The sequence below is a fragment of the Nelumbo lutea genome, chromosome 7, assembly GCF_056320005.1.
Source record: "Nelumbo lutea isolate HS-2025 chromosome 7, American lotus-T2T, whole genome shotgun sequence".
Classification (NCBI taxonomy): Eukaryota; Viridiplantae; Streptophyta; class Magnoliopsida; order Proteales; family Nelumbonaceae; genus Nelumbo; species Nelumbo lutea.
In genome coordinates this window covers 50,920,794-50,947,650 of record NC_142690.1, presented here as the reverse complement: position 1 = coordinate 50,947,650, position 26,857 = coordinate 50,920,794, and the positions used below count along the sequence as shown (strand labels likewise).

Here is a 26,857-nt window from a genome sequence, read left to right as displayed (position 1 = left end):
CCGAACCCCAATAGTATACCCTATCCAAACCCATTTTAATGGGGTCATGAATGCAGTGATTGATTACACCAGTTAAAACCTTGATCTTTCTACCCAAAGATCAAATAATCCACAATCAGAAAACAGAGGCATCAACAATGAAGTTTATTATTTATATCTTCAATCACACACACACACACATCAGGGACCCTATTACAACTTTCAAAAAGCAGTTAAAAGCAAGCAAAAGATTCATTCTCACATAACATTTGTCTTCCAGCTAAGAATGGACGGCACATAAAAACAACCCATATTCATTCAATATGATTATTAGCCCAATTTGAAAAATTTTTCCAATCACAAGATGGGAGGAAAAAGCAAAACCACTAAAAACCGAAAGTGATTTCTCCATTCAAAGCCAGGTGAAATTTCTGAATTTTTAAGAAAAAGGGTTGTAGAGATAGTGAGTTAACCGTGTTACACATGACATCCGATATTTTTTATCTGAATCCAACATTCTTTAAGAGGATCTTGAGAAACACGAACTCTCATGGATCTTTCAGCGGATCAACCTTATGGAAGTGCGAAGCACGTGCCCCTCCACAACACGAGTCATCATGAAGGAGGGCAGGATCGTCCTGGACAAGAGTATCTAATGATCTACATCAGTAAAGAATGAAAGAGATTTTGGATTAAAAAAATGAAAAAGAATTAAAACATCCTTTTCTTTTCTCTTCTTTTCTGCCGTCCTTCCAACGATGAAAACCATTACGACAGCTTAGCACAGCAGAGAGGAAAGAAAGCAAGGCAAAAGCAGAGAACTTGCTCTGTGTTTTCTTGTTCATAGTTTCTCGTTGCTTAATCTCTTCGGTTTGATCTCTAATTCTCAAGTAAGTTAATCTTCCTTGACGTTTTCATCCATAATCTTGTTGGGTTTCGTTTAACGTTTAGAGCTTTATCGGGTATGCGTTTATTTTTCTCGTTTGTTTGTTTGTTCGTTCATGTTTGTGTTTCTTTGCTGTTTCAGGGTTGGAATTGATCATCTTTTTGGATTTTTTCTGTTTAAGTCCTGACCCTTTATTTTTTGGTTTCTGGAGGTAGGTTGTTTTGAATATTTCGTTGGACTGATTTTCCTTTTATGTGATATTCATGCAATTGTAATTAGAAAAGCAAAGAGAGAAGAGAAGAACTTTTGGGTTTTTAGTGTTGGATCTTCTTGTTTATTGATCAGCTGGTTTTTGTTTTTTGTAAGATTTGAATCTGATGAGTTGTCTGAGGTGTTGGATTGTCAGCATTGATCGTCTTCTTTTGGTGCAGGTCAGGGATAGAAGTTAGAGTGCGATAGAGAGAAATGGCTATTGATACAAAGGAGATTGGAATTTATGTTAGGAAAGGTCTTATCTTTTCAATCAGAACCTGTCATCGATCAATGCGTGAACATCCAGTTTTTTGGGGTGTGGGGTTTTTCTTCCTTTTTCTGTACAGATGTTTTCCTTTTCTGTTTGGCTTTTTGGTGTCTTCTTCTCCTGTTCTTATATGCACCGCTGTTCTTCTTGGAACTCTGTTGAGTTTTGGGAATCCACATATCCCTGAAGTTGAGAGAGAGGAGAAGACAACCCATGGAATCGCATCTCTGAAAACTGGTGTTTTCAAAAATGACGTTGTTGTTAAGAAAGATGAAATCTTTTCAGTAGAGGCTCGCGTGGAGAAGAAAGATAAAGGTGACGAGAAGGCAGTTGAAGAGGCATCTCCAGTGGGCGAAGGAAGGGACTATAAGGTTGAGAAAGAGGTGCTTTCCTCTTCAAGTTCAACACATGGTGAAGGTTTGATGGGTAGTACCGTTGTGCCTGGGGAAGAACCAAAAGGGACTCTTGGTGGGAAGCAAGTGGTAGAAGAAAAGGAGAGAGAATTCTGTAGTTCGAAAGTTGTAGAAAAGAGAGAATTCCAGGAGGAGAGTGTATCCAGAGCTTGTGAAGATGTTGAAGATCAATTTTCTGAAAATCAAAAAGATGCTGAAAGTCTTAAAGAGGAAATTGAACAACAGGCAGGTAAATTGCCTGATATACAGTTGGAAGATCATGCTGATACTTCTCAAAATTTCTCTTGGAAGCTGGAAGAAGAGCATGCTGATTCTGATTCTGAGTCTGATCATGCAGAGAGTTCCTCTCCTGATGCTTCAATGGCTGACATCATTCCAATGCTTGATGAGCTCCATCCACTCTTAGAATTAGAAGCTTCTCAGAAAGTGCAGGACTCTGATGCTGCCTCAGAACACTCTCATGGATCTGACGATGGTAGTGCTGAGTTAGAAGAGGAAACTGAAAACCAGGAGGAAGAAGAAGATGAAGACGATGAAGAAGTACAGGGGGAGCAAGAGATTTCTGCTAAATCTGTAGTCATGTGGACGGAGGATGACCAAAAAAATCTCATAGATCTTGGAACTTCTGAGTTGGAAAGAAACCAACGGTTGGAGAACCTCATTGCCAAGCGGAGTGCAAGGAAAGCCTTGAGAATGGAGGCTGAGAAAAATTTGATAGATTTGGATAGTAATGACCCTCCATTTTATGTTGCACCAATTTTGACAACAAGGAACAACCCTTTTGATCTTCCCTATGATTCTAATGAGAGCATGGGGTTACCAGCCATTCCTGGATCTGCTCCTTCTGTATTGCTTCCAAGGCGTAACCCTTTTGATCTTCCCTATGACTCACTTGAAGAGAAGCCCAATCTCATTGGAGATGATGCTTTTCAGAAAGAGTTCATGGCTATTAACCAGAATGATACATTCTTCCGAAGGCATGAGAGCTTCAGTTTAGGAGCTTGTGTGGAACACAAGAAAAAGAAGCGTGATATTAAGATGAAGCCATATTTTGTAACTGAGCAAATGGCTTTTGAGGACGAAGAGTATCCAATATTTCAAAGACAATCAAGAGATAAGGGTGATTCTAAGCTTAGTTCTGCCCTAGAAACTGAGTCTCTTTATTCAGAAGAGGATCATGAAGATCAAAGGAGTATTGAACAAGACTCATCCCAAGAAACAGAACAAATCTTCCATGTTGATCATATGTCTGATCATGTTGAATGTGAAAGCCACACATTTGGAGAAGTTGGCTCTGTGGAGATTGAACAAGAAGAGAAGAGAGATGTTCATATTAGTAATGAAACAGAACCAATCTTGCCTGTGATAGAAAGCATAACTTCTCCTACGACACCTGATAAAAATGAAGAAGAGGAGAGAGATGTTCATGTTAGTAACAATGAGGTGAAGGTGGCAGATGAGGAGAATTGTCATGAAACAGAACCAATCTTGCCTGTGACAGAAAGCATAACTTCTCCTATGATTCCTGATAAAATTGAAGAAGAGAAGAGAGATGTTCATGTTAGTAACTTTGAGGTGAAGGTGGCTGATGAGGAGAATGGTCACGAAACAGAACCAATCTTCCCTGTGACAGGAAGCAGGACTTCTCCTATGACACCTGATAAAATTGAAGAAGAGAAGAGAGATGTTCATATTAGTAACAACGAGGTGAAGGTGGCAGATGAGGAGAATTGTCATGAAACAGAACCAATCTTGCCCGTGACAGAAAGCAAAACTTCACCTATGGCACCTGATAAAATTGAAGAAGAGGAGAGAGATGTTCATCTTAGTAATGATGAGGTGAAGGTGGCAGATGAGGAGAATGGTCATGAAACAGAACCAATCTTGCCTGTGACAGGAAGCCTAACTTCTCCAATGACACCTGATAAAATTGAAGAAGAGAAGAGAGATGTTCATATTAATAACAATGAGGTGAAGGTGGCAGATGAGGAGAATTGTCATGAAACAGAACCAATCTTGCCTGTGACAGAAAGCATCAATTCACCTATGACACCTGATAAAATTGAAGAAGAGGAGAGAGATGTTCATCTTAGTAATGATGAGATGAAGATGGCAGATGAGGAGAATGGTCATGCAACAGAGCCAATCTTGCCTGTGACAGAAAGCATAACTTCTTCAATGACACCTGATAAAATTGAAGAAGAGAAGAGAGATGTTCATATTAGTAACAATGAGGTGAAGGTGGCAGATGAGGAGAATTGTCATGAAACAGAGCCAATCTTGCCTGTGACAGAAAGCATAACTTCACCTATGACACCTGATAAATTTGAAGAAGAGGAGAGAGATGTTCATGTTATTAACAATGAGGTGAAGGTGGCAGATGAGGAGAATTGTCATGAAACAGAACCAATCTTGCTTGTGACAGAAAGTGTAACTTCACCTATGACACCTGATAAAATTGAAGAAGAGGAGAGAGATGTTCATGTTAGTAACAATGAGGTGAAGGTGGCAGATGAGGAGAATTGTCATGAAACACCAATCTTGCCTGTGACAGAAAGCATAACTTCTCCTATGATACCTGATAAAATTGAAATTCATGTTGAACCAGAAATAGTTGAAGATGACAGTGGAGCAAGCTTCTCATCATTGTCAGAAATGGATGCAAAGAAATTCCTTGTGAACACTGATGAAGAATCAGGAAATCTAAAATCGACAATTAGTGATCAAACTCAGAGTCCTGGTGGTTCCATGCAGTCATCACTTACTGAAGAAAAAATCTATTTTAGGACCCAGGCTGCAGAGGGTTTCCATGAAAATCAAACCAAGGAGCCCGTTTATGATTCTAGTTCAGGAGAAATTGAGAAGAACCTCTCTAACATTACATCTATTGAAGGCTGCATTTGTGTGGATAAGGGGGTCCCGGTATCCTTCTCTTCCATATCTTCTGACAAGCAAGCAGAGATATCTGAAGTTGGTTCAACTCATATGTCAATTGAAAGAGCAGATGGGGAACAAGAATTTCACAATGGAAGTATAAGAGAGGAAATGGCTCCTGCAATTGGATTACAGGCAACCTCACTGGATCTCTGTGCAGTAGATGAACATGAATTGGAAACTAGAAAAGTTACGGAGCTCAGTGAGCATGGGGTTATAGAAGTCGGATTTTCTGGAGCTAACCAGAACTCTGATACCCCCAATGTACCTGTTGTGCCAGAGTTGGTGGTTGAGAAAGTCTCCGTTGTCTCAACTTCATCAGATAATTCGGAGTTGATAGTGGATGATCCAGTGCAGGAGGAATTAAATCCTCACTTTGAACAAGATCATTCCTCTTCATCGAGTCTTGATCCAGAGACCCATGTTGGCACCCATCAGTATGATTCCAATCAGAAGATGGACACTGTTGATTCCAGTTTTTCAGCTGTTGAAAATTCAGCTTCACATGAATTGGAGGAAGTACTGCCTTTGATTGAAAAATTGAAACCTGTGCCATATTCTGTTGGAGATCATGAAGAAACTCAGGTAAATACTACTAATCCTCTTGTACATATTCTCATCTATTCTCTTTGATATTTAATGGAATCACTTACCATTTCTCTCAAAAATATGGAACTTTTCAAACATAAAGGGCCATTACCCAATATTAAGCTTAATTATATTTGCCATTAAATCAGGCTTCTGTCTTTTATTTTTCTCCACAAGTTTCCAGTGGTTTTATAATCAACTTATATATTCTCCAAGGACTTGCAATATTGTAGATTTACGCTAAGATGATAAAAACTTTGAAATTCAAAGATAGGTCCAGAATAGAAAATTTTTAGTGAAATTTCATAGGAATGATCATAATGGATAGCTTTAGAGAGTGACCAAGTATAGTTAGCTTTGGAGTACATTTGGCACAAAAGCACAAAAAAAGTTAGGTTTGGGAAAAAACTCAAAAACTAGGGAATCTAGGGTTTTAGTTGGAATTTTAGGATGATGTCTAGAAGGATGAAAGGATGTAAGGATATATGGGGGAGGCATCCAAATTATGGGAGGACTTGGAAATGGTTTGACAGGAAAAGACAAACAATAGCTAGGGTGGAAAAAATTAAGGTTTTGTTGAAAATTAAGGGAAACCTCACCTAGTTCAGTTCCAATTCTCTGAGAATGTTGAAGGAACATTTTCTTATAAAGAACTGATGGTTGTTATGTCTTCTTGAAAGATTAAAGAGAAAATAGAGGGTTGCCTAGAAGCACTCTGCGGCATGGGAATCACTCACCACACATCCACACATGGCATTTGGGATAGGAGTTCACACCCTTTTATCAAGAGAAGAGGGGTCCAAGCAAACACTCTCTAGAATGGATAGAAGATAAGTAACACAAGCAAGCTCTTCCTCCCTTAAGCCCCTACAAAAACCAAAGTCCAAGTTGAAGGATAAAGGTAAAACTGGGGGGGGGGGGGGGGGGGAGGGGAAGAAAGACAGAGATAACCTCATTTTTATAAAGGGAAAGGGCATACAGAGAAGGAAATAGGTCTTTTAGAGGTTGATTACCCACCCAAGTGTCTTCCCAAAAATGAAGCAAATTTCCGGAGCAAGTGTCATACCTTACAAATTGAAGGAAATTGGGGAGGACGCCATGTATTGCTTTCCACAGTGTTGTTTGGGTAGCCCGATGAGATACCCCAGCATCCCAACCAGAGAAAGAACAGCCATGAACATCCCAACCAGCGCAGAATGAGGACTGTTATCATTTATTAATTTCCTGTTCTTTTGCTGCAGCTCTTTGGAATTGGGTATTTGATCCGTTTAGGTGCAGATGGAACTTGCCAATTGAGGTAAATTTTTTGTTTTCTCCTTCTACCTTTGTGTAGCCCATGAAAAGGGGGAGAATTATGTTAAAATATACAAGGGCAGCTCTCCTAGGGACTATTTGGGAAGAAAGGAATGCCAGAATATTTCAGGAGAAGGAAAGGATCACTCTTGAGGTCAAGGAGTGTATTTTGACAAGGGCTATTTTGTGGCTGAAATCCTTAAAACTCTTTGAAAATTACTCCTTTGATTATATAAGGAGGAATTGGTCTGCAGTTGCCTTTTTCTTCTAAGAAGTCCAGAATTCAAGCAGCTTGGACTCCGCCTATGGAGGGTTTTGTTAAGCTGAATTTTGATGGGAGTAGTCAGGGCAATCCAGGACTGTCTGGCATTGGTGGTGTATTGAGAAACGAAGACAGCAACATTCTTTCTCTTTTTTCAGGACCAGTGGGAATAGGGGACTCTGAGGGCTGAACTCCTAGTTGTGCTACAGGGGATACAGGTTGCATATTAACTTGGAGTGCAGAACATAATAATTGAAGGAGATTCCAAGGTGGTTGTAGGATGGTTGGCTGACCTGGGTACTGACACTTGGGGCTTTAAGGATGTTTTAAAAAAGGTTAAATGGCTCACGAGGAATATGACAGTTAGGTTTCAGTGGGTGGGTAGATCAGCAAATGCCTTGGCTGATTATCTTGCTAAAAAAAGGGGCTACTCGGGTTACTTTGTATTGGGCTTCTCTGTAATTTTCTTTGCCCTTTGTCATGTGTTTTCAACTAAAGGATAGATGGAATCCTCCATCCCCCCTCCTTAAAGGGGAGGTAGCATCTCATACCTCTCCCTAAATTGTACTTTCTTTGGCTATGATTTAATAAATCTTACTATTCAATGATAGAAAAACCATTTTAAGAAAACTAATAGCTCTAACCAATGACGTTGAAATGTTAAACATGACTAAACTATGACTGGACAAATCAAACTACTAGGCCAGACCCCACATACAACATATAAAATAACCAAAATGCCCTACTGTCTAGAAATACAAAACTACAAAAAAAAAAAAAAAAGTTCTTAAATTTCCACATTTGAATCCTGCATCATGCCCTTTCTATTAGGCTTTTTTCCTAAATCCTAAGGCCAAACTTTGATGTTTGGAAATATAAAGTAAAAAGTCTTGTAGAAATGATTTTGAAATGGTGCTTGTTAGTTGCCACATTGTGGAGCATCTTTTCATCTGCCACCTAAGCTGCAGCTTGCATGATTTCTTGCTTTTCTATATTGTGTATCTGGAAATCATGCTATTGTTTAATTTCTCTTTAGAACTTTGTAATAAAATGAATCACATAGATCTACTAACAATTTTGTAATCCCTCTCTCCATTTTGTCTGTCACTTTTCAACATTTAAATCATCCCACTTTTTGTCACTTTTTGAAAAGCATGGAAAGGAATTCTGTTACTTTCCTGAATTTCCCTTTATAACATTACAAATTCAAAACTTGAAAGAGGACATTTTCTACTCCAAAAGAAAATGGAATACAATTACTAAATCAAACCCAAAGATGTCTTCTTTCAATCCATTTTCAAGGCTTAGAAAGAAAACCTTTTAACTAAAAAAATACCTCTGTCATTTTTTAATTCAATCTGCATAGACAATATTGAATAAAAAAGGCTTCACTCCAAATAAAAGATGCTTGATGCTTCTTATTCAAAAATAGAAGTCCCAAAGGAAATTAGAAAGATCAAAGAACTCAACGTCTCAAAATCTCAAGAGAAAAGGAAAAATTATAAGAATGAAAACCAGAAATTAGGAGCATTTTTTAATTTTTGGTACTAAGTAGTCCATACTAGACATTACAGGGTAATTGAGGGTGGAGCAGAGCAGGGTGCAAATGTGGCCTACTGGCCATACCACAGAGAGCCTGTGGTTCGGCAGGTTTGATCCCATGCCTCCTATTTGGAGGGGTACCATGTGACCATCTTGACTATTGAGTCATTGGAGTATTTATTTTTAAAGAGACAAATTTGGTTTGCCAATAAGAAAAAAGAAGTGAGAGAGAGAGACAGTGATTTGATTTAAAACTAAATTGTTCTCTTTTTTGGCTAATTAATTTCTAAATTTGCACCATTTAGAGATGCTTCGTCTTTGTTTTTATTCAAATTACTGACACTCTTCTTTTTTTTTTCCCTTTGTCAAAAGTCCTACTGTTTGTCTTCTTTGGTCTTTAATGGAAATTCTAAATCAAATTGTCTCAACAGAATTCTAGGAGAGATTTTTTTCTGATAGGCAATTCTAGGAGAGATTTTCTCCTTATGTTTCCAAATTTTTAGAACGGTACATCCACATTTTCTGGTGAAGGGTAAATTTGCAAATCAATTATAAGTGGACTTTTGTTGCATGATTGACTCCTTGATTTTTGTGTTTTGTCAAAAATGGTAAAGAAACAGAGGAAGTATAATGTATATAGGCTTTATTTTATTTTTATTTTTATGCATCACATTCTTTTTTTCTCTGGTTCATGCATCATACTGTTGGTGTTAAATAAACTATATAATTTGTTAGAACCCCTTTGTATGTTTCATAAAGTATTCCTGCCCTTAAATAAACAATTAGGATTCTCCAAGCCTTTATCCCACCCAAAGTGTCTTCTTAAATTTGAGTAGTTCAGACTATGATAAGAAAATGTGTATTCTTTATTGGATGGTTAGATATTCAAGGTTATGTATTTTTGATGGCCAATGTTGATGAGGAAATGGAGTATATGATAACCATCTGCCTCATGCATATCTTGTCTGTAGAGGAAAATATAAGATGAATGATTAACAACAGTTTCTCTAACGTTAAGCAGGGGCCATCTACTCCTGTGTTGAATTCACTTGGTGAAGCCAATACTATTAATGCAAGGGAGCTAGTAGCACAAGATCCTGATAACAAGGATTTATCAAATCTTTCTCCCTTAATTCCTCTTCCTGTCTTTGTTACATCCGGGGTTTCTGAGAACAAGTCTACTGAAGATTTGATGGATGGGCTAGATGAAATTGACAAGAACAATAGTCAGTTTGAGCACTTGGATGATGCAGGTGAAGCAGTTTATCCACATGCCACCAAAGAATTCAGTGAAAATGCAGATGAAATAAAAGAGATCGATGAAGAGTTGCTGCTGGAATTGGACAAAGTTGGTGACTTCAGTTTCAAAGAATTTGAATCAACCAGAAACAAGATTGAAGAGCAATCCAATCTGGAGGTCCATGAGAGCATTTCTACAATGCAGGTTTCTGAAGGCAATCTTGAAGATTCTGTAACTTTGGTCAAATGCAGATCTGGTGCAGACCAATCAACAAAATCTGGTGATAGCCATGGAGTTCCTGAAAAGAGCCATAGACATTTTGATGTAAATAGTACTTCAGAGGTGCAAGTTCTTGAAGAAAGTTCCATGGATGATATTGATTCTGTAATTAAGCAACCTGAAGGAGAAGATGTTGAAGAGAGTATTGTTCTTGAACCACTCAAATATGAGCAGTTGCCAGAGGAAAGTGAAGTTGGTTTTGATGAGTTAAAGCTCATAAACCAGGATCTAATACCGATTAATAATAGTTCACAGCTGCCAGTTGAAGAAGCAGGATCAGTTGAAGATTATGATTCTACCTTTAAGCAACTCCATGAAGTTCAGCAAACAACTGTTACTGTGTCTCTCAATGATAAGCCAGTAAAAGAGGAAAATGAAGTTAGATATACTGAAGCACTCCATGATAAGTTACTAAAGGAATCTGCAGCTGGATCTATTGAATCAGGGAAATCAGATGGAGAATTCAATGCAACTATGACTAATTTTGAACTACCTGTTCTTGAGGCAAGATCTTTTGAAGATATTAAATTGGCCTTTAAGCAGCTCCATGAGGAAGGAGCAGATTTTGAAATACCTGTCCTCCCTGAACCAAATGACAACAAGCCACATGTGGTGGAATTTCAACATCCTAATGAGATTGGTTCAGACATGCAAATTGTTGAAGCTAGATCATTGGAAGATATCCATTCAACTCTGAAGGTACCATTGGTGTATAATATGGAGAACCTGAATTATTCAGAAGTTGAAGATGGGTCAGCTAAAGTTGAGGCTCAGGAACTGGAATCAACTGGAGTGGTTGATCTGAGATTTGCTGAATCAGAAGAAACCAACTTAAGTGCTGAAGGATCAAATCATGGAGTTAAGGAAAAAGTAGACAGCTCAAGCTTGAATGAGTCAGGTGAAAATTATAACAAAGAAAGATCTTATGAATCAAGCTCAGGCTCCAACACAAGTGATTCTTAATGAGATGATATAAAACAGAATGGTTTGGATTTTATGTTTTCCTTGTTATTCTTCCCATGATGTGGAACTAATGGGTTTTGGTGCTATTTTGACCTTCAGTTATTTGGCTTATGGTAATTGTGTTCCTTTTAGGTCTTTTAGATATTTTGTTTGATCTCATTAGAGTAGTGAAGAGTGGAACTTTTGGCATTTTGTCCCATCTGTTGAGAGTTTGTAGTTGGCTTCCTTGGAGAAAGCTTGTTTTATCTATGCATGTTGTATATTATATCTGTTGTGGATAATTGTGATTGAAATTTTGAATTATTTGAGCATGTCCATACTATTATTCACAATTTTATTTCTTGCTTTTTCTTCATCTTCCATTTTTATTACACAGGATCTGCTGTAAACACTGACATGTGAAACAGGTATGTAGCCAATCAAGAATGAACATGCCAGTGTTTTGTGCATGTAAGGCATCTGTCCTACGTGTAGGAAAACTGGCGTGTTCACTTTTAATTGGTTACATAGCCTGTTTCATACACTTGTTCACAGCAGATCCTGATTCCCTATTTATGGTTTTCCAGAAAATGTCAAGACAAGGGTTAGTCTGGACTCTTGGCAAGGTCCATTGGCAGATTCTCTCTTTTGATGCACTACAGTGCAAATCCAAATGTTGGCAGGAGGAACTAGGTTGTGTTGTTTAAATGGGAAAGCATGCTAATCAGGATGATCTGCATTCCTATTTTGTGTTCACTACATAAAGATGAATTTGTTGTTAAGTGTAATGTGCTCAATATTTCTCTTTGCAGTCAACTCTGAGAACTTGAAGTGTAATTGAGAGCAAAACAAGAATGTGCCATTCTCAGGTTAGTACTAGAAATATTATTTTTAGCAACAATAGTTTGAGGCAATCCAAAAATAGTGCCTCCATAAGTATTTTAGAGGACAACCCTCTACGGGTGCTTGTTACATGCTTCTCTATGGGTTGTGGAAAAGGCTCACTTTACAGTTCAGATAGGCACCCTTTATGGGCACCCGTTGCTTGCCTCCACTACAGATTGTGAAAAGGGCTCCTTCCTAATTAAAAAAAATACAAATATACAAACAAAAGCCTCTCTCGAGCCCTAACCACAAATCCATTCTTGCTTGTTTGAGAACCAGGGATGTACTGATGAGTTTCTACTTGCAATGGTGAGTTTCTTGCCTCTTGCTAGTTTTCTAGTTCATTCTCTCTCCATTTTATTCTTCTCCTCCCATACCATAAACCCTAATCAGTCATTCTCTATTTGTTGATTCAAATTGAAGTGGAATGAAAAACCTCGACATTCACCTTTTCTGTTTGCTTGAATATAAGTCCTCCAAACTGCTCCACCCTTGTTTTGCACTCAATCTATAGCCATCTGCCATTACTGATGGAAACTCTATTGAATTAGAAGAAGTATCACTACAACTGCTATTGCCACTTCCTTCTCAAGCTACAATCATCAACAAAGCCGTCTCCATTGAATCAATGACCAGTTTGGCTTTGTAACCACTTAGATCAGACTCACCTCCTCTTGGCATCAAAAGGTTTTATGTTACAGGGCTTATATTTCTTCATTACTATCTTTCAATTCTAATCTGATTTAACTTTTTCTTTCTGTAATTTCTCAGATTAGAGGTTTAACAGGAACCGTTCAGGATATCTTGTATGCTTTGCAGGTACTTAAATTCTGCAGAAATTCTGTGAGGCCAATTATCTTCTGCTTGTTTACTGCATGCTCCATATATCTTTAATAGCCTATACTGGTGAAAAATATCTTTAATAAGTTACACTCCTACATAAATTGGGCAGACAGACATTATTTAAGAAAAATCCACTAGATGTTCCATTAAGTTACCAAATATTTATAAAAATATCATGACTAAGACAAATTAGAAATTCTGGGTGGATGTGCTGAATAAATTTAAACTAGATGGTGTGAAAATCCCAACAGCCCCACAGTGAGAAAATCCCAAAATTTCCCTGGACTCTTGTGAAATTCAAATCCTGGAAGATTCTCTTTTTTTCTTCTGTGCCTACATTTGGCGTGGTGTTCCTTTGTTTCTAGTTTGCAAATTCAACTTTTCTTGTCATTGTTGTTATTAGAAGAGGGCATCTCTCAATTGTTGTTCTATGTAATTGAGATCTCTCTCTTTGGGGATTATTCTCTTTAGGAAAGAAGTCCTCTTTTTTACTATAAACTTAGTCTAAGCATATGTGTGACCAGATAAGTAGCTAGGTATGTTGATATAGATGGTTTGGTATTTGATGGTCTATCTTTTTTATTTCAGTTTTAAAATATCTGTTGATCTTTAAGGGAGCTCTATTAAAGGTTACGGCATTATCATGGGTATATATAGGAAAGATTCTGTTTTCCTAGTTTCTTCTGGACTCCACGTCTTTCTTCAATGAGTTAATTGTTTGGCCTTTGACATTCTAGCCCCTACAACCTTGAACACAGCTACACCTCCAGACAACTTGGACAATCGTTCCTGTCTCTGTCCTCGCCAAATGTGGTTGTGCTCTTTTTTCATGAATGCCCTAATTTTCTCAACTGGATCAGCTGAAACATTCTATTTGAATATTAACAATTCTGTCTAGCTCACCTCTGATGATCTTGCTCAATTGTAGAATACTCTAGCACATCTTTCTTCTGAGATGCTCCAAAAAATAGCATGCAAAAAGATATTTTTTGCCATGATCATCTTACCACAATCATTGAGGGGACTTCGATTTTTTATTTGAAGGTGGTCCTGCTAGAATCCTGGATATGAAATCAATACCTGTTAGGCCTAGCTGTCAGGAGTCTGCAAATAATCTTTTCATCCATTCTACTTTTGAGGCTATAGCTTGCAGCTTGCAGTTACAGAGCAACATGAAAGTTTTGAAAGGTTTCAATGCAAACATATATATTGGAAAATGATAATATTATGTACAATGGATGTATATGAAGAAAAATGGATAGTGTGCAGACAACATTTCCTGGCAATGCAACACATTTTCCTAATGGAATGTTATTTTTTGATTATTTTATGGTGGTTAGAGGCAAACTTTGGGGCCTCATCGATATTCAGAATTCAAATTACAAAGCTGTCTCAGTGATTATCTTGACTAGTGACAAGCTCCCAAGTACATTTTCATGTAGTACCTTGATCTCAACATCCATGGCTTCTCTCCAATGTGAACTCCTAATCAAGGTTCAAAGTATCTATACGATACACCCCATATCGGGCATATCGTGTTGAATCTTTTGGGGTCCGAAACACTTGTTTACAGGTATTTTGTGACCCCACTCTTTTTTAATAAAAAATATGTTAAAATATCTTCCTAAAAACTAAATTTTGAAAAAAAAAACTGAAAAAAGACCATTTCCGCTTGTATCTAAGTACCGATACACAAAGGTGTATCGATACTTTGAACCATGCTCCTAATCTCTTGCTGGTAAGAACGAGGAGTATTTGTTGAGGACAAAATAATAGAGAAGGAACTATGGTTTGAATAAAAACCATAGCGGTAAGGAGGCCGAGAAAATATGAATAGAACGACGAAGAGGAATGGAAGAATTAGCATTGGAAGGAGTAGTATCTAAGGGAAAAGTACTACTTATAGGAGGATTTGAAGAATGATGCTCTGGAATCAGTGATTTAAAAGGTGTGCCTAGGCGCATAGGCGAGGCACATTTTAGGGTAGGCACCTTGCCCAGGTCCTAGGCACAGCCCATTCAAAAGGCACACACCTAGTGTGCCTAGGCGTGCGCCTGGTGCACCTTGTGCCTTAGCCCAGGCATGCGCCTTTTGAAAATTTGACGTTTTTTCCTTTTGAGTGTAGCAGCTGGGCCAAGGGCTCCGCCCCCGGACTCCCGTTTGCTTGCTCATGGAAGCTTCAAGAACCCCCTATTTGGTAAAGTTGTCCATTCATTCATCCTAATAAAATATCTTCTTAAAAGCAATTAAAATTATAATATCATTATTTTTTGTGTGAAAACTCAGAATTTAAGACCCAAACATGGACTTGTTTGGGCTTGCTTCGAGGGGCATGGCACAAAGGCCGCTCATAGAATTAGAAATGTAATATGCCACATTAGCTACTTGATTTAATTGAGAAAAAAGAGATTGTGGGTTTTATATGCTTGAAAATGTTTTGTATGTTTGATTTCATTTTTAAATTCTCATTTGAATTTGCTTTACATATTATGTTTATGTATTTTAATTTTAGATAATAGGTTTTTTAAAACATTTATTTTAAAATTTAAGTTTATATTTTTATTGATATTATGTTTTATAGTTTTTTTTTATTTTTTTGGCATTTTTTTTATTTTTTGATTTTTAGCTTTTTTTTAATTGTGCGTCTTGCCTCCAAAAGGTGTGCGCCTCACCTTGCGCCTTGCGCCTCGGGCACAAAATGGCTCTTTCGCCTTTCACTTTTAAAACACTGTCTGAAATGGATGGAGGGGGGGCAAGTATAGGTTTTGGAGCACATAACCACTTACAAGTGAAGACAAGAGTTACTTTCACAGTAAATGAGGGAGGAACATCATCTGGAACAAAATTCTTCAGAACAGAGACAAAGGGTGCAAACAATTGAGCAATTCCAGCAAAAAATGATATATGTTCAAGAAACACAACATTTCATGAAATTCTAACACAAGAACCCTTTGTGGTTAGAACTACATATCCCACAAAGGCACATATGGCAGACTGGGCAGTTAGTTTAGAAAGTTCATGAGAAGGAAGATGTACAAAACATACATAACCAAAGACATGGATGTTAGATAAATCAAGAGAACAACCAAAAAGTTTTTCAAAGGGTGAGATATTAGCAAGAATAGAAGAAAAAGGTAGTTGATAAAATACACAACTGTATGGGCTGCTTCTACCCAAAATGAAGCTGGAGCATGGGATTCCTATAGAAGTGTCCTTACAACACGAACATGTCCATTCTTGTGTTCTTTGCACCATTTTGGTGAGGAGTATCTGGGCAACTATGTTGAGATTGAATTTCATAGCTCCTCAAATAGGCCTGAAAATCTCCATCTATATATTCTCCCCCTATGTTTGAGCGAAGAATGCTGATTTTTGCCTTGAAATAGCTTAAACATTGCAAAAACTTCTAATTGTGTCACAGAAAGTAATCCATTTAATTTTGGTACAATCATCAATGAACAATACAAAGCATTTGTATCCTAATCTTGAGATAATAGAAGCATACCAAACATCACCATATATAATCTCAAATGGTGGTGTGGCATGCTCAGATTTGTGAGAGAAAAGTAAAGTACAGCTTTTACTTAAACAACAAACAATACATGAAGCATCAAAAATATGAAAAGGAGGAATTTTGTTCATAATTAAACCAAAATCAAACAAAAACTTCAATTTGTCAAAACATGGATGACCCAATTGTTTATGCCACAAATCCCAAACATTATTTCTTTGACTCAAAAAAGCATTAGCTGTAGAAGAACTAAGATAGGCTAAAGATGCTCCTATTTGAGATTCTCGAACCCCAACACAAACAGATAGCCTAGCCCATGCCCCTTCCCTTTCATCCTCCCAGTGTGTCACATAATTGTCAAGGCAACGCCTAGGCGACAAGGCGCCCATATAGAGATTTCTTCTTCCACATCTTCTTCTTCTTTTCTTTGCTTCTTTTCTTATAACAAAAATAGAGGTTCAACCCCTATATTTTTTGAAATTTCTTTCTTTTCTTCTTTTTCTTCTCATAAGTATGTTGATTTTCTAGACTTAAACATAAAGTTTATAATTTTCTTATGACAATTATGGATATTTATTAAGGAAAGTTGGTTATGGAACCTAGGGAGTTACCCTAGGATATGTGATTTTTATTTAAAAATATCCATAAGTATGTTGATTTTCTAGACTTAAACATAAAGTTTATAATTTTCTTATGACAATTATGGATAGTTATTAAGGAAAGTTGGTTATGGAACCTAGGGAGTTACCCTAGGATATGTGATTTTTATTTAAAAATATCCATCGCCTAGGCAATTAGGTGACATGGCACCCCCTTGTTGCCTAGCCTCGTCTTGGTGCCTTGAAAACTATTGTGTGTTGATCCTAAATCAAGCAACCATCATAAGAAAATGTAAGAATATTTCCTTCATCAATTAGTTGGCCAATAGAAATGAGATTGGTAGTCAAATTAGGAACAAAGAAATGAAAGAATGTTATAGGAAGAGAGAGTAACATGGTAGGTGAAAGTTTTAGGGATAGGAAACTATTACCCATGATACTTAATTTTTTTCACCATTGACAATAGCAATGTGTTTACCATGAGTTTTAGTGAGATGACTTGGTTGATTGGGGTAGGCTCCTATCACGTGGTTTGTGGCACCAAAATCAATAATCCAAACATGTAAGGGGGAAGAACAATAACCAGAGAACTTACCAGACAAGTCAATAGTAGAGAAAGTAGAAGAGATAGCGGATGGTACCAATTGCCAAATCCTCTGCTCACCCACAGGAATTGTATTGTCACCTTTATCTGATAAATCCCCCTTAGTGGACAAAGTGTCAATTGCCTTCTCCTTTGTTGCTTGATAAGCACGGGGTTGAGTCTTCCTGCGAACACCCTTGATAGGATGAACAGGACAATCCAGAATGATGTAACCGTGCCGTATGATTAGGGCCACACTTACCAACATTCCAACCTACTTCCTTTTAGTGCTCAGGATTCCTCCAAGGGAGGCTAAGAAATTGGAGAAGGTAATGAAGGGCTTTTTGTGGCAACCAGGAGAGGTGAAAAAGGATCATTTGGTTAGATGGGAGATAGTTAATAAACCTAAGGAAGAAGGGGGTCTAGGGATAAGGAACATAGTGTTGATGAATGTATCCCTCCTAGGGAGGTGGTTATGGAGATGGCCCCGAGAGAGAGAGAGAGAGAGAGAGAGAGAGAGAGAGAGAGAGATTATGGCATGAGGTGGTGTCAAGCATTCATGGCTGCTCAGTAAATGGTTGGGATGCTGGGATATCTTGTCGAGCTACCCTTACAACACCTTGGAAGGCTATACATGGTATTCTCCCTTGCTTCCTCAGGTTTATCAAGTATGACTCTAGTGATGCTATTCGGTTCTGGGAGGAAGTTTGGGTGGGCACTCAACCCCTCAAAGATTGATTCCCTTCGCTTTATTCTCTCTCCCTTCACAAAAATGATCCAATTGCAACTTTTCTCCCAAACCCATTATTTCCCATGTCTTTAAACTAAGATTTTGGATTTCGTAGGGGATTAAGGGGTGGTGAGTCGATTTGTGTCACTGAGCTACTTCAATTACTTGAGTCAGTTTGTTTGGACCCTACATCTTCTAATCAAAGAATTTAGACTCTTCTTCCAAAAGGTACATTTACTTGTTCTTCTTTTCTAAAATCCCTCAGTTCCAACCACAATTCCCAAGGGTTCCCCTTCAAAGAAGTTTGGACGTGACCTATTCCTCCAAATATTGTTGTATTTTGCTGGGAAGTCTACTATGGGAAAATTAATACTTTGGAAAACATACAGAAAAGGAGGCCCTTTCTTTGTCTCTCCCCAAATTGGTGTTCTTTGTGTAAGGTCCAGAATGAGGATTGTTTCCATTTGCTGATCTCATGTTCCTTTACTACAACCTTATGGAGTTGGAGCCTTAGTTTATTTGGAGGTAGGTGGTCTCTACCATCTGATTTGAGTTTGTTATTTAACCCATCTTTTTTTGTATGGCACACTAGAAGAGGGAAGTTCATGTGGAAATGTGTCAGGGCAGCCACCTTATGGACTCTCTGGGAGGAAATGAATGCAAGAGTCTTCTTAGAGAAGGAAAGAAGCTTAGATGAAGTGAATGACTATATCCTAACAAGAGTAATACATTGGCTGGAAACCTTGGATATATTTGTTGATTTCTCTTTTAATGACATATGGAGGAATTAGTTAGTAAAAGCTAATACTTCTACAAAGAAGAATAAAAGTTTGTTAGAATGGGATCTGCCTCTAGAAGGTGTCATCAAGTTAAATTTTGATGGAAGCAGCCAAGGTAACCCTAGGCCATCAGGTATAGGGGGTGTCTTGAGGAATAAGAACAGCAACATCATCTCCTTATTCTCAGGACCGGTGGGAGTGGGGAACTCTACAAGGGTAGAAATACTAGCTGCAGTACAAGGAATTCAGATTTCTAACCAGCTTAGGGTGGAGCATCTTCTAGTTGAAGGGGATTCTTGGGTGGTAACAAGGTGGCTTCTAAACCCAAATGCTACCATTTGGGACTACAAAGACCTCATAAAAAAAGTAAAGTGGTTAACTATTAATATAAGAGTTGAAGTAAAATGGGTAAGCAGATAAGCTAATTGTAACTTTTTATAGTATATTGGAAAGTTGTACTTAAATAGCTTGGAGAGGTTGCATCTCATGCCTCTCCTTGAGGACATAGTACTATTTACCATTGTACTATTCTTCGTTTACAGTGAAAGGGCAATATGACCAAAACCTTTACGTCCATAGCATTGGGTCTTGGAAAAGTCTTTGCAAGATGATTTCTTACCAGCATGAGCTATAAAAACTATTTCAACCCCAGGTTCTGCCAATTCCCCTTCAAGTTTGATTTCATTCAAGAGTGAAGAAGAGAAGAGAAGATGACAAGAAGAGAGGAGAAGAGAAGGAAGAGAAGAGAAGATGGAGATTGAATCAGCTGTTCTGGCGGTGCCAGACATTTTATTTTAAATTATAGGGCAACCACATAAGAGATGAAAATAACTAAAAAGACATAAGTGCCTTTAAGGCACATAACTAAGATTACATCACTCACCCTCAAGTTGGGGTGTAGATATCAATCATCCCCAACTTGTCACAAAGATTATAGTGTCGCATGGAGTGTAATCATTTGGTAAGAATGTATGCAAGTTGTTCCTCAAAGTTGATGTGGGGAGTGCAAATTTCTCCTTTTTCCAATTTTTCCCTAATGAAGTGTTTATCAACCTCTATATATTTAGTTCTATCATGGAGAATAGGATTGGCTATAATGTTGATGGCTGCCTTATTGTCACAGTAGAGTGACGTACGGTCACTGAAAGGAAAGCCCAATTCACCCAAGAGGTTCTTTATCCATAAGAGTTCTGCCAAACCATGAGACATGGCCCTGTATTCAGATTCTGCACTCGATTTGGCCACCACACTTTGTTTTTTATTCCTCCAAGTAACAAGATTTTCCCAAACAAAAGAACAATAGCCACTAGTGGATTTTCTGTCATCCACAAAACTAGCCCAATCTGTATCAGTGTAAACCTCAACTTTCATATATCAATGTTTTTCAAATAGGAGTCCAGTCCCAGGGAAATTTTTTAAATATCTAAGAACTCTGTATGCTACCTCTAAGTGTGTGGTCCTAGGAGCATGCATAAACTGACTAAGGACTCCCATTGCATACGCAATGTCAGGTCTTGTCATAGATAGGTAGAGAAGTCTACCAACCAATCTTTGATATTGCTTTGTGTCTGTTATGTGCTCATCACTGCAATCCCCAAGTCTGTGGTTAACATCTATAAGAGTGTCAGCAAGTTTTGCTCCAAGCTTCCCCGTATCTTTCAAGAGATCTAGAATATATTTCTTCTGTGAGATGAAGATACCATGATTTGAGCGGGCAACTTCAATTCCAAAGAAATAATGTAAAGGCTTCAAATCCTTCATAGCTTCACTTCAAATTGAGTAGACAAGAATCTATTCAATCTCTATATCTCGGAGTCCCAGTCACCAGTGATAATATCGATATACACAATTAAAGTTGTCATTCTTCCTTGTTCTCTCTTCACAAAGGGTGTGTGATCAGACTGGCACTACTTAAAGCCCATTTGTTGGATTGCCTTGTAGAACCTACTGAACCAGGCCCTTAGAGACTGTTCTAAGCCATATAGAGATTTCTTCAGTTTGTAAACTTTCTACTCATATCCTTTAGCACAAAAACCTGGAGGTTGGGTCATGTGCACTTCTTTTTCTAAGTCACCATTCAAAAAGGCATTTTTAATGTCTAGTTGATGAAGCTCTCAATCTAGATTTGAAACTAAAGAAAGAAGGACTCTAATAGAATTTATTTTTGCTACAGGTGCAAAGATTTCCACATAATCAACTCCATATACTTGTGAAAAACCTTCTGCAACTAGCCGGACCTTGTACCTTTCCACTGGGCCATCTGCCTTATGTTTCATAGAGAATACCCATTTGCACCCCACAAGCCACTTTCCCTAAGGAAGATTTACCAACTTCCACGTGCCATTTTTGTGAAGGGCATTGATCTCCTCCCTCATTGCATCTGTCCACTCAGGAATAAGTAAAGCTTCTACAACACTTTTGGGAATGGAAACATTGTCAATAGCAGAAAGGAAAGCATGGAAAGAGGGTGAAACATTCTCATAGGATAAGGAGTGAGCCATTGGGTGGTATATGGTCCATGATCTTGAAGGGATGAGAGATCCATCATATGGATGGCCGAACCCTGCAAGAAGGTTGGGCGAAATTTCAAAAATATATCTCTTTCATTTGGGAATCGCATTCCCTATTTTAGAAAATTGCATTTTCAATGATCAATCTTGAACCAAACCGGACCAAATCTGAAATCAAAAGGGAGAAAGGGATATACCTGATACAAAGTAACAGTAACTCCCAATGAAGGTGTTCACACCCAAGGAGATAATCAAAACCCACTTCCACTAAAGATGACACAATGTGTGGTGAAGCAGAATCAGCAGGACGGCTCTTCAGCAAGAACCGAATTCTTCAACAAGAATGGAGTAGAGGGCTGGTGAACATGACTTCAGATTGCTTCTTCTACTAAGAAGCAATATCAAGAACAATTCTTGATCACTCCCACAAGTGGAGATCGAACTGAGTTGGGGCGACAAGAGTAGGGACGAACTCTGCAATCTGTTGTGTCTTGTCTGGTATATTTTGCAAGTCCGCCCTGCTCTCTTATTTATAGCCTTAAAGAGACAACCTCCTAAGTTGATTAGGAGTTTCTTGATCCAAATCATTATTTGGATTTGAACTCTTTAAGTGATAAGGATAATCCCTTATCTTATCTGCAGTTTAAGATCAACTTAATCCTAATCAAATTAGGAGTTTCCTGATACAAATGATTTTTTGGATCTGGACTCTTTAAGTGGATAAGACATATCCTTTTATCCTTATTTGCTGACCCAAACCCAGATTTACCCCTATTTAATTAATCTATTTAACCCAATTCGAATTGGGCTTTAGGCCCATTAAGTTTATGTGCTCACTTAACCTCCTAATCTGTTGCCCTGTTGGCTCTTTTTGTATGGCGTGGGATCCAAACATTGACCTACACATCAGCCACATGGGTTCAACCCAGCCTTTGTTACAAGGCCTAGCCGAATTCACTGTACGAGAAATGAACCCTTAAGTCCATCACCATGGGCTCTTAATGGGCCCAACATTTATACTAAATGGTCATTGGGTTCAATCACCTTATGAAAACCCAAGGATTGTGGGCAAATGCAAGATTAGCCCATCAGGTTTACCCTCATTGGTCTTACATTTAATCTTTCAGCCATAATGATCAAACACTGCCCGACAAGAGAGGACCTCTCCCTTAACTGCAAGGAACAGTGATGCACTCTTTACTCACATGGATCTCGGGAATTAAAATTTTTTGCAAACATTTTGAAACCATGGACCTCTCCCTTACTCACATGGACCTGGGTATGTCGGACAAAGTGAATGATCGGGGATGCACTCTCTTTGATGGAAACCTAAAACTGTCAATAATTGATTTCAACCGTTGAAGTTTTAGGTTTCCATCAAAGAGAGTGCATCCCCGATCATTCACTTTGTCCGACAAAGGGGCTGATCTTGTCACTATGATCACCCACTCAAATGAATTGTCGGACTGTCCCAACATACCCAGGTTTTGATCCCCTCTAAGGATCTCACTGATTAGCATAACAAAGATAGCCCAACCCAACACCTGGTGCAGTACCATAATCGAGTCTAGGGGTCAGGTGTAACATTCCAATTTTGCCTATCTATCTCCAAGGTCCAGGGCAATATTGGAATTTCGGTCCAGTTCAGGGCTTCAAGAAAACCCACACTGCATATACCTCAGGTCTCACCCTAGCAACTGAGACAAGCCACCCCAACCAACTTGGCGGTACATCAGTGTCAGCCTTGGTAGGATAAATCTCTCCAGATCTATCCAATGGCTATGAAGATTTTAAACTAACACAAGTCTCATAAGTGTCTAGTTTAAGGGTATTACACAGAAACACACCACAATGACATGAATCAATTATGTACTTTATTCATTTACAATAAATGTCAAAAGGTATATCAATCTGATTGGAACTAAGGGCATAACTGTCTAATAGCTCCCACTTGCACTTAGGTCCAATTGGGTACAAGTCAGAGTCCCATACTTTCCATGTATTTCTCAAATACTTTCTGTGTCAATGGCTTAGTTAATGGGTATGATACATTTTCCGCCGATGCTACCTTCTGAATCAGGACATCCCCTCTTCCAAGTATCTCCCGCAGTACATGATACTTCCTCTTGATGTGCTTCAACTTCGAGTGGGTTCGTGGCTCCTTAGCCTGAGCAATGGCTCCAGTGTTGTCACACAACAATGGAATGGGTGATATGCTGGATGGAACTACTCCGAATTCCTGAATGAATTTCTTCATCCAAACGGCTTCCTTGGCAGCTTCACTTGCGGCAATGTATTCAGCCTCGGTTGTGGAATCTGCAGTGGACCCCTGTTTGCTGCTTTTCCAGCTAATAGCACATGATCCTATCATGAAGATATAACCAGATGTAGACTTTTTTATCATCTGGATTTTATTGGAAATCGGCATCAGTATACCCCTGGATTTGTAGTGAATTACCATAAAAAACCAGACAAAACTATTTTGTCCTTCAAAGGTATTTTAGTATGTTTTTCATAGCGGTCCAATGCTCCTACCCAGTGTTAGATTGGTATCTGCTTACCACACTCACTGCTTGAGAAATGTCAGAACGAGTGCACAACATAGCATACATGATGCTCCCTACGATTGAGGCATAGAAAACCTCTTTCATGCCCTTAATCTCTTCGGGAGTCTTGGGAGACATACCCTTGGAGAGAGTGACTCCATGCCTAAAAGGAACATTTCATTTCTTAGAGTTCTCCATATTGTATTTCTTGACTATTTTGTTAATGTAAGCAGACTAGGATAATCATTTTATCCTTTTTGATCTGTCTCTATAGAGTCGAAGACCTAGTATGTAGGAGGCTTCTCCAAGATCTTTCATGGAGAATTGCTGTGAAAGCCTTCACCGTAGTTAACATTCCTATATCCCAATGAATAGAATGTCATCTACATTTAGAACAAAGAACGTAACCTTATCCCCACTGGTCTTCCTGTAAATACAGGGCTCATCCGGATTTTGCTCAAAGTCAAACTGTTTGATGGTAGAGTCAAACCGGATGTTCCAACTCCTAGAATTTTGCTTAAGTCCATATATAGATCGGTTGAGTTTACATACCATGTGTTCCTGACCTGCAACTATAAAACCTTGTGGTTGTTGCATATAGATATTTTCAGTAAGATCTCCATTTAGGAACGCGGTTTTGACATCCATTTGCCAAATCTCGTAGTCATGGTAAGCTGCTACAACTAGCAGGATCTTAATAGATTTAAGCATGGCCACAGGCGAAAATGTTTCCTCATAATCGATTCCCTCTTTCTGAGTGTACCCTTTCGCCACAAGACGAGCTTGTAGGTCTCAACTTTACCATTGGGGTCATTCTTCCTCTTATAGATCCATTTGCAACCAATTGCCTTTACCCCAGGGGGTGGATCTACTAGAGTTTAGACTCCATTGGTCTCCATTGAGTCCATCTCAGCTTTTCATGGCATCTATCCACTTCAAGTAATCTATATCCAACATAGCTTTCGAATAAGTCATGGGATCCTCCTCATTGGTCGTGGCTTCCACCAGGTAACTTTCTTGGTCATAGCCGTAACGAACTGGAGGTCTTGAAACCCAGGTAGATCTTCTAGGTTGGTTATTTTCTAGAATTGGTGGGATATCTCTTACTACCCCTGGGCTCTCCTCATCAAGAATAACTTCCTGATGATGATTATTCAGGATGTAATCTTCTTCTAAGAAGTGGGCATTTCGATTGCAAAACACATTTTGCTCTTTTGGATCATAGAATAAGTAACCCATAGAGCCTTTGGGGTAGCCTATAAATAGGCAACGGTTGGTCTTGGATTCCAATTTGTTAGCACTAGTTCTTTTAACATGTGTCAAACAATCCCAAATTTTCAAGTGTCTCACACTTGGTTTCTTACCGGTCCAAAGCTCATAGGGAGTCTTCGGAATGGATTTGGTTGGAATCCGGTTCAGCACGTATATCGCAGTCTCTAATGTGTAACCCCAAAAGGATGTGAATAGTTCCGAGTGTACGAGAAGTGATCGGACCATATCCAATAAAGTTTGGTTCCTCCTTTCTGATACACCGTTTAACTGTGGTGTAGTAGGAGGAGCTAGTTGTGATACTATCTCATTTTCTTTTAAGTAGTCCCTGAATTCGTTGGAGAGATATTCTCCTCCTCGATCTGATCGAAGGGCCTTAATGTGTCTCCCCAACAGTTTCTCGACCTCTTGCCTGAACTCTTTGAACTTTTCAAACGATTCAGACTTGTGTCTCATTAGATACACGTAACTATACCGTGAATAATCATCGATAAAGGTTATAAAATAAGCATGCTGGTTACGAGTCCTAACATTGAGGGGACCACATACATCAGTATGTATAAGGTCAAGTATGCCTGTAGATCTTTCAGGCTTACCAGTAAATGGTCGTTTTGTCATCTTACCCTGAAGGCAAAGTTCACAGGTTGGAAGATCTTCTACAGTTAGAAAATATAAATGACCATCCTTTACCGACCTTGTGATACGATCTAGATTAATGTGGCCAAGTCGGCAATGCCACATGCATGTAGGATTAACTGTATCATGAGTCATCTTCTTGGGGATTATTTCCGACGTAGTTTCGGTAAGGTTTGTTTCCAGAGAAGGATGGAGAACATAGAGACCGTTCTCAAGTTTTCCATATGTGAGGAATTTGTTATTCCATTCTCAAGTTCTCCATACCTAGGTTTTGACCCCCTCTAAGGATCTCACTAATTGGCATATCAAAGATAGCCTAATCCAATACCTGGTGTAGTACCATAATCGAGTCTAGGGGTTAGGTGTAACATTCTAGTTTTATCCATCTATCTCCAAGGTCCAAGGCAATATTGGAATTTCGGTCCGATTCAAGGCTCCAAGAAAACTCACATTGCATGTACCTCAGGTCTCACCCTGGCAACTGAGACAAGCCACCCCAACCAACTTGGCAGTACATCAGTGTTAGCTTTGGCAGGATAAATATCCCAGATCTATCCAATGGTTATAAAGATTCTAAACTAACATGAATCTCATAATTGTCCAGTTTAAGGGTATTACACAGAAACACACCACAATGACATGAATCAATTATATACTTTATTCATTTACAATAAATGTCAGGAGTTAAGGGCATAGCTATCTAACAGATTGAACACCCTTCCTCTTAGCAATAGGAAGGTCCATATCACAATTAGAAGTATCAATATCAATAGGTTCAGGGACATCAACTGGAACAATAGTACCTGGATGTAGTGATGGATTCAACCCCTGAGAGTCTGATGGCATAGGTTGCACAGCTTCAGGATGCTCTATGTCTATTGAACTTTGTTGACCCTAGCCTTGAGTTTTATATCGCTGTCTACGAAAGACCCAGAATGGAGGAGGGTCAGGAGGAGAAGGTAACAAATCCTGTCTATCTATCTCTGTTTCTCCTCACTTGGACTCTCCCCCTAGGGAGAAGCAAGGAAGAAAGAAACATCCATGGATACAAAGTACTTTTTGGAAATAGGGTAAAAGCAACGATAACC

General features: G+C 38.6%; 1 protein-coding gene across 4 annotated transcripts; it reads left to right on the top strand.

Annotated features, from left to right (window-relative positions):
* Positions 1-658: 658 nt before the first annotated feature.
* On the top strand, positions 659-13,929 carry LOC148846353 (uncharacterized). 4 transcript variants are annotated; one of them, XR_016101947.1, is made up of 7 exons: positions 659-869; positions 1,007-1,076; positions 1,297-5,317; positions 9,439-10,834; positions 11,691-11,747; positions 12,535-12,582; positions 13,651-13,929. XR_016101947.1 is itself a non-coding variant. In XM_088953516.1 (6 exons), the coding sequence occupies exons 3-5, from the start codon at positions 1,331-1,333 to the stop codon at positions 11,717-11,719; spliced, it is 5,412 nt and encodes a 1,803-aa protein (XP_088809642.1). In that variant the 5' UTR covers positions 659-869; positions 1,007-1,076; positions 1,297-1,330; the 3' UTR covers positions 11,720-11,747; positions 12,583-12,615. The 4 variants fall into 4 exon arrangements, 3 of the variants coding, with proteins under 3 accessions (XP_088809642.1, XP_088809641.1, XP_088809640.1); XM_088953516.1 differs by lacking the exons at positions 12,535-12,582; positions 13,651-13,929 and adding an exon at positions 12,583-12,615; XM_088953514.1 differs by lacking the exons at positions 11,691-11,747; positions 12,535-12,582; positions 13,651-13,929 and having other exon boundaries at positions 661-869; positions 9,439-11,202.
* Positions 13,930-26,857: the final 12,928 nt, after the last annotated feature.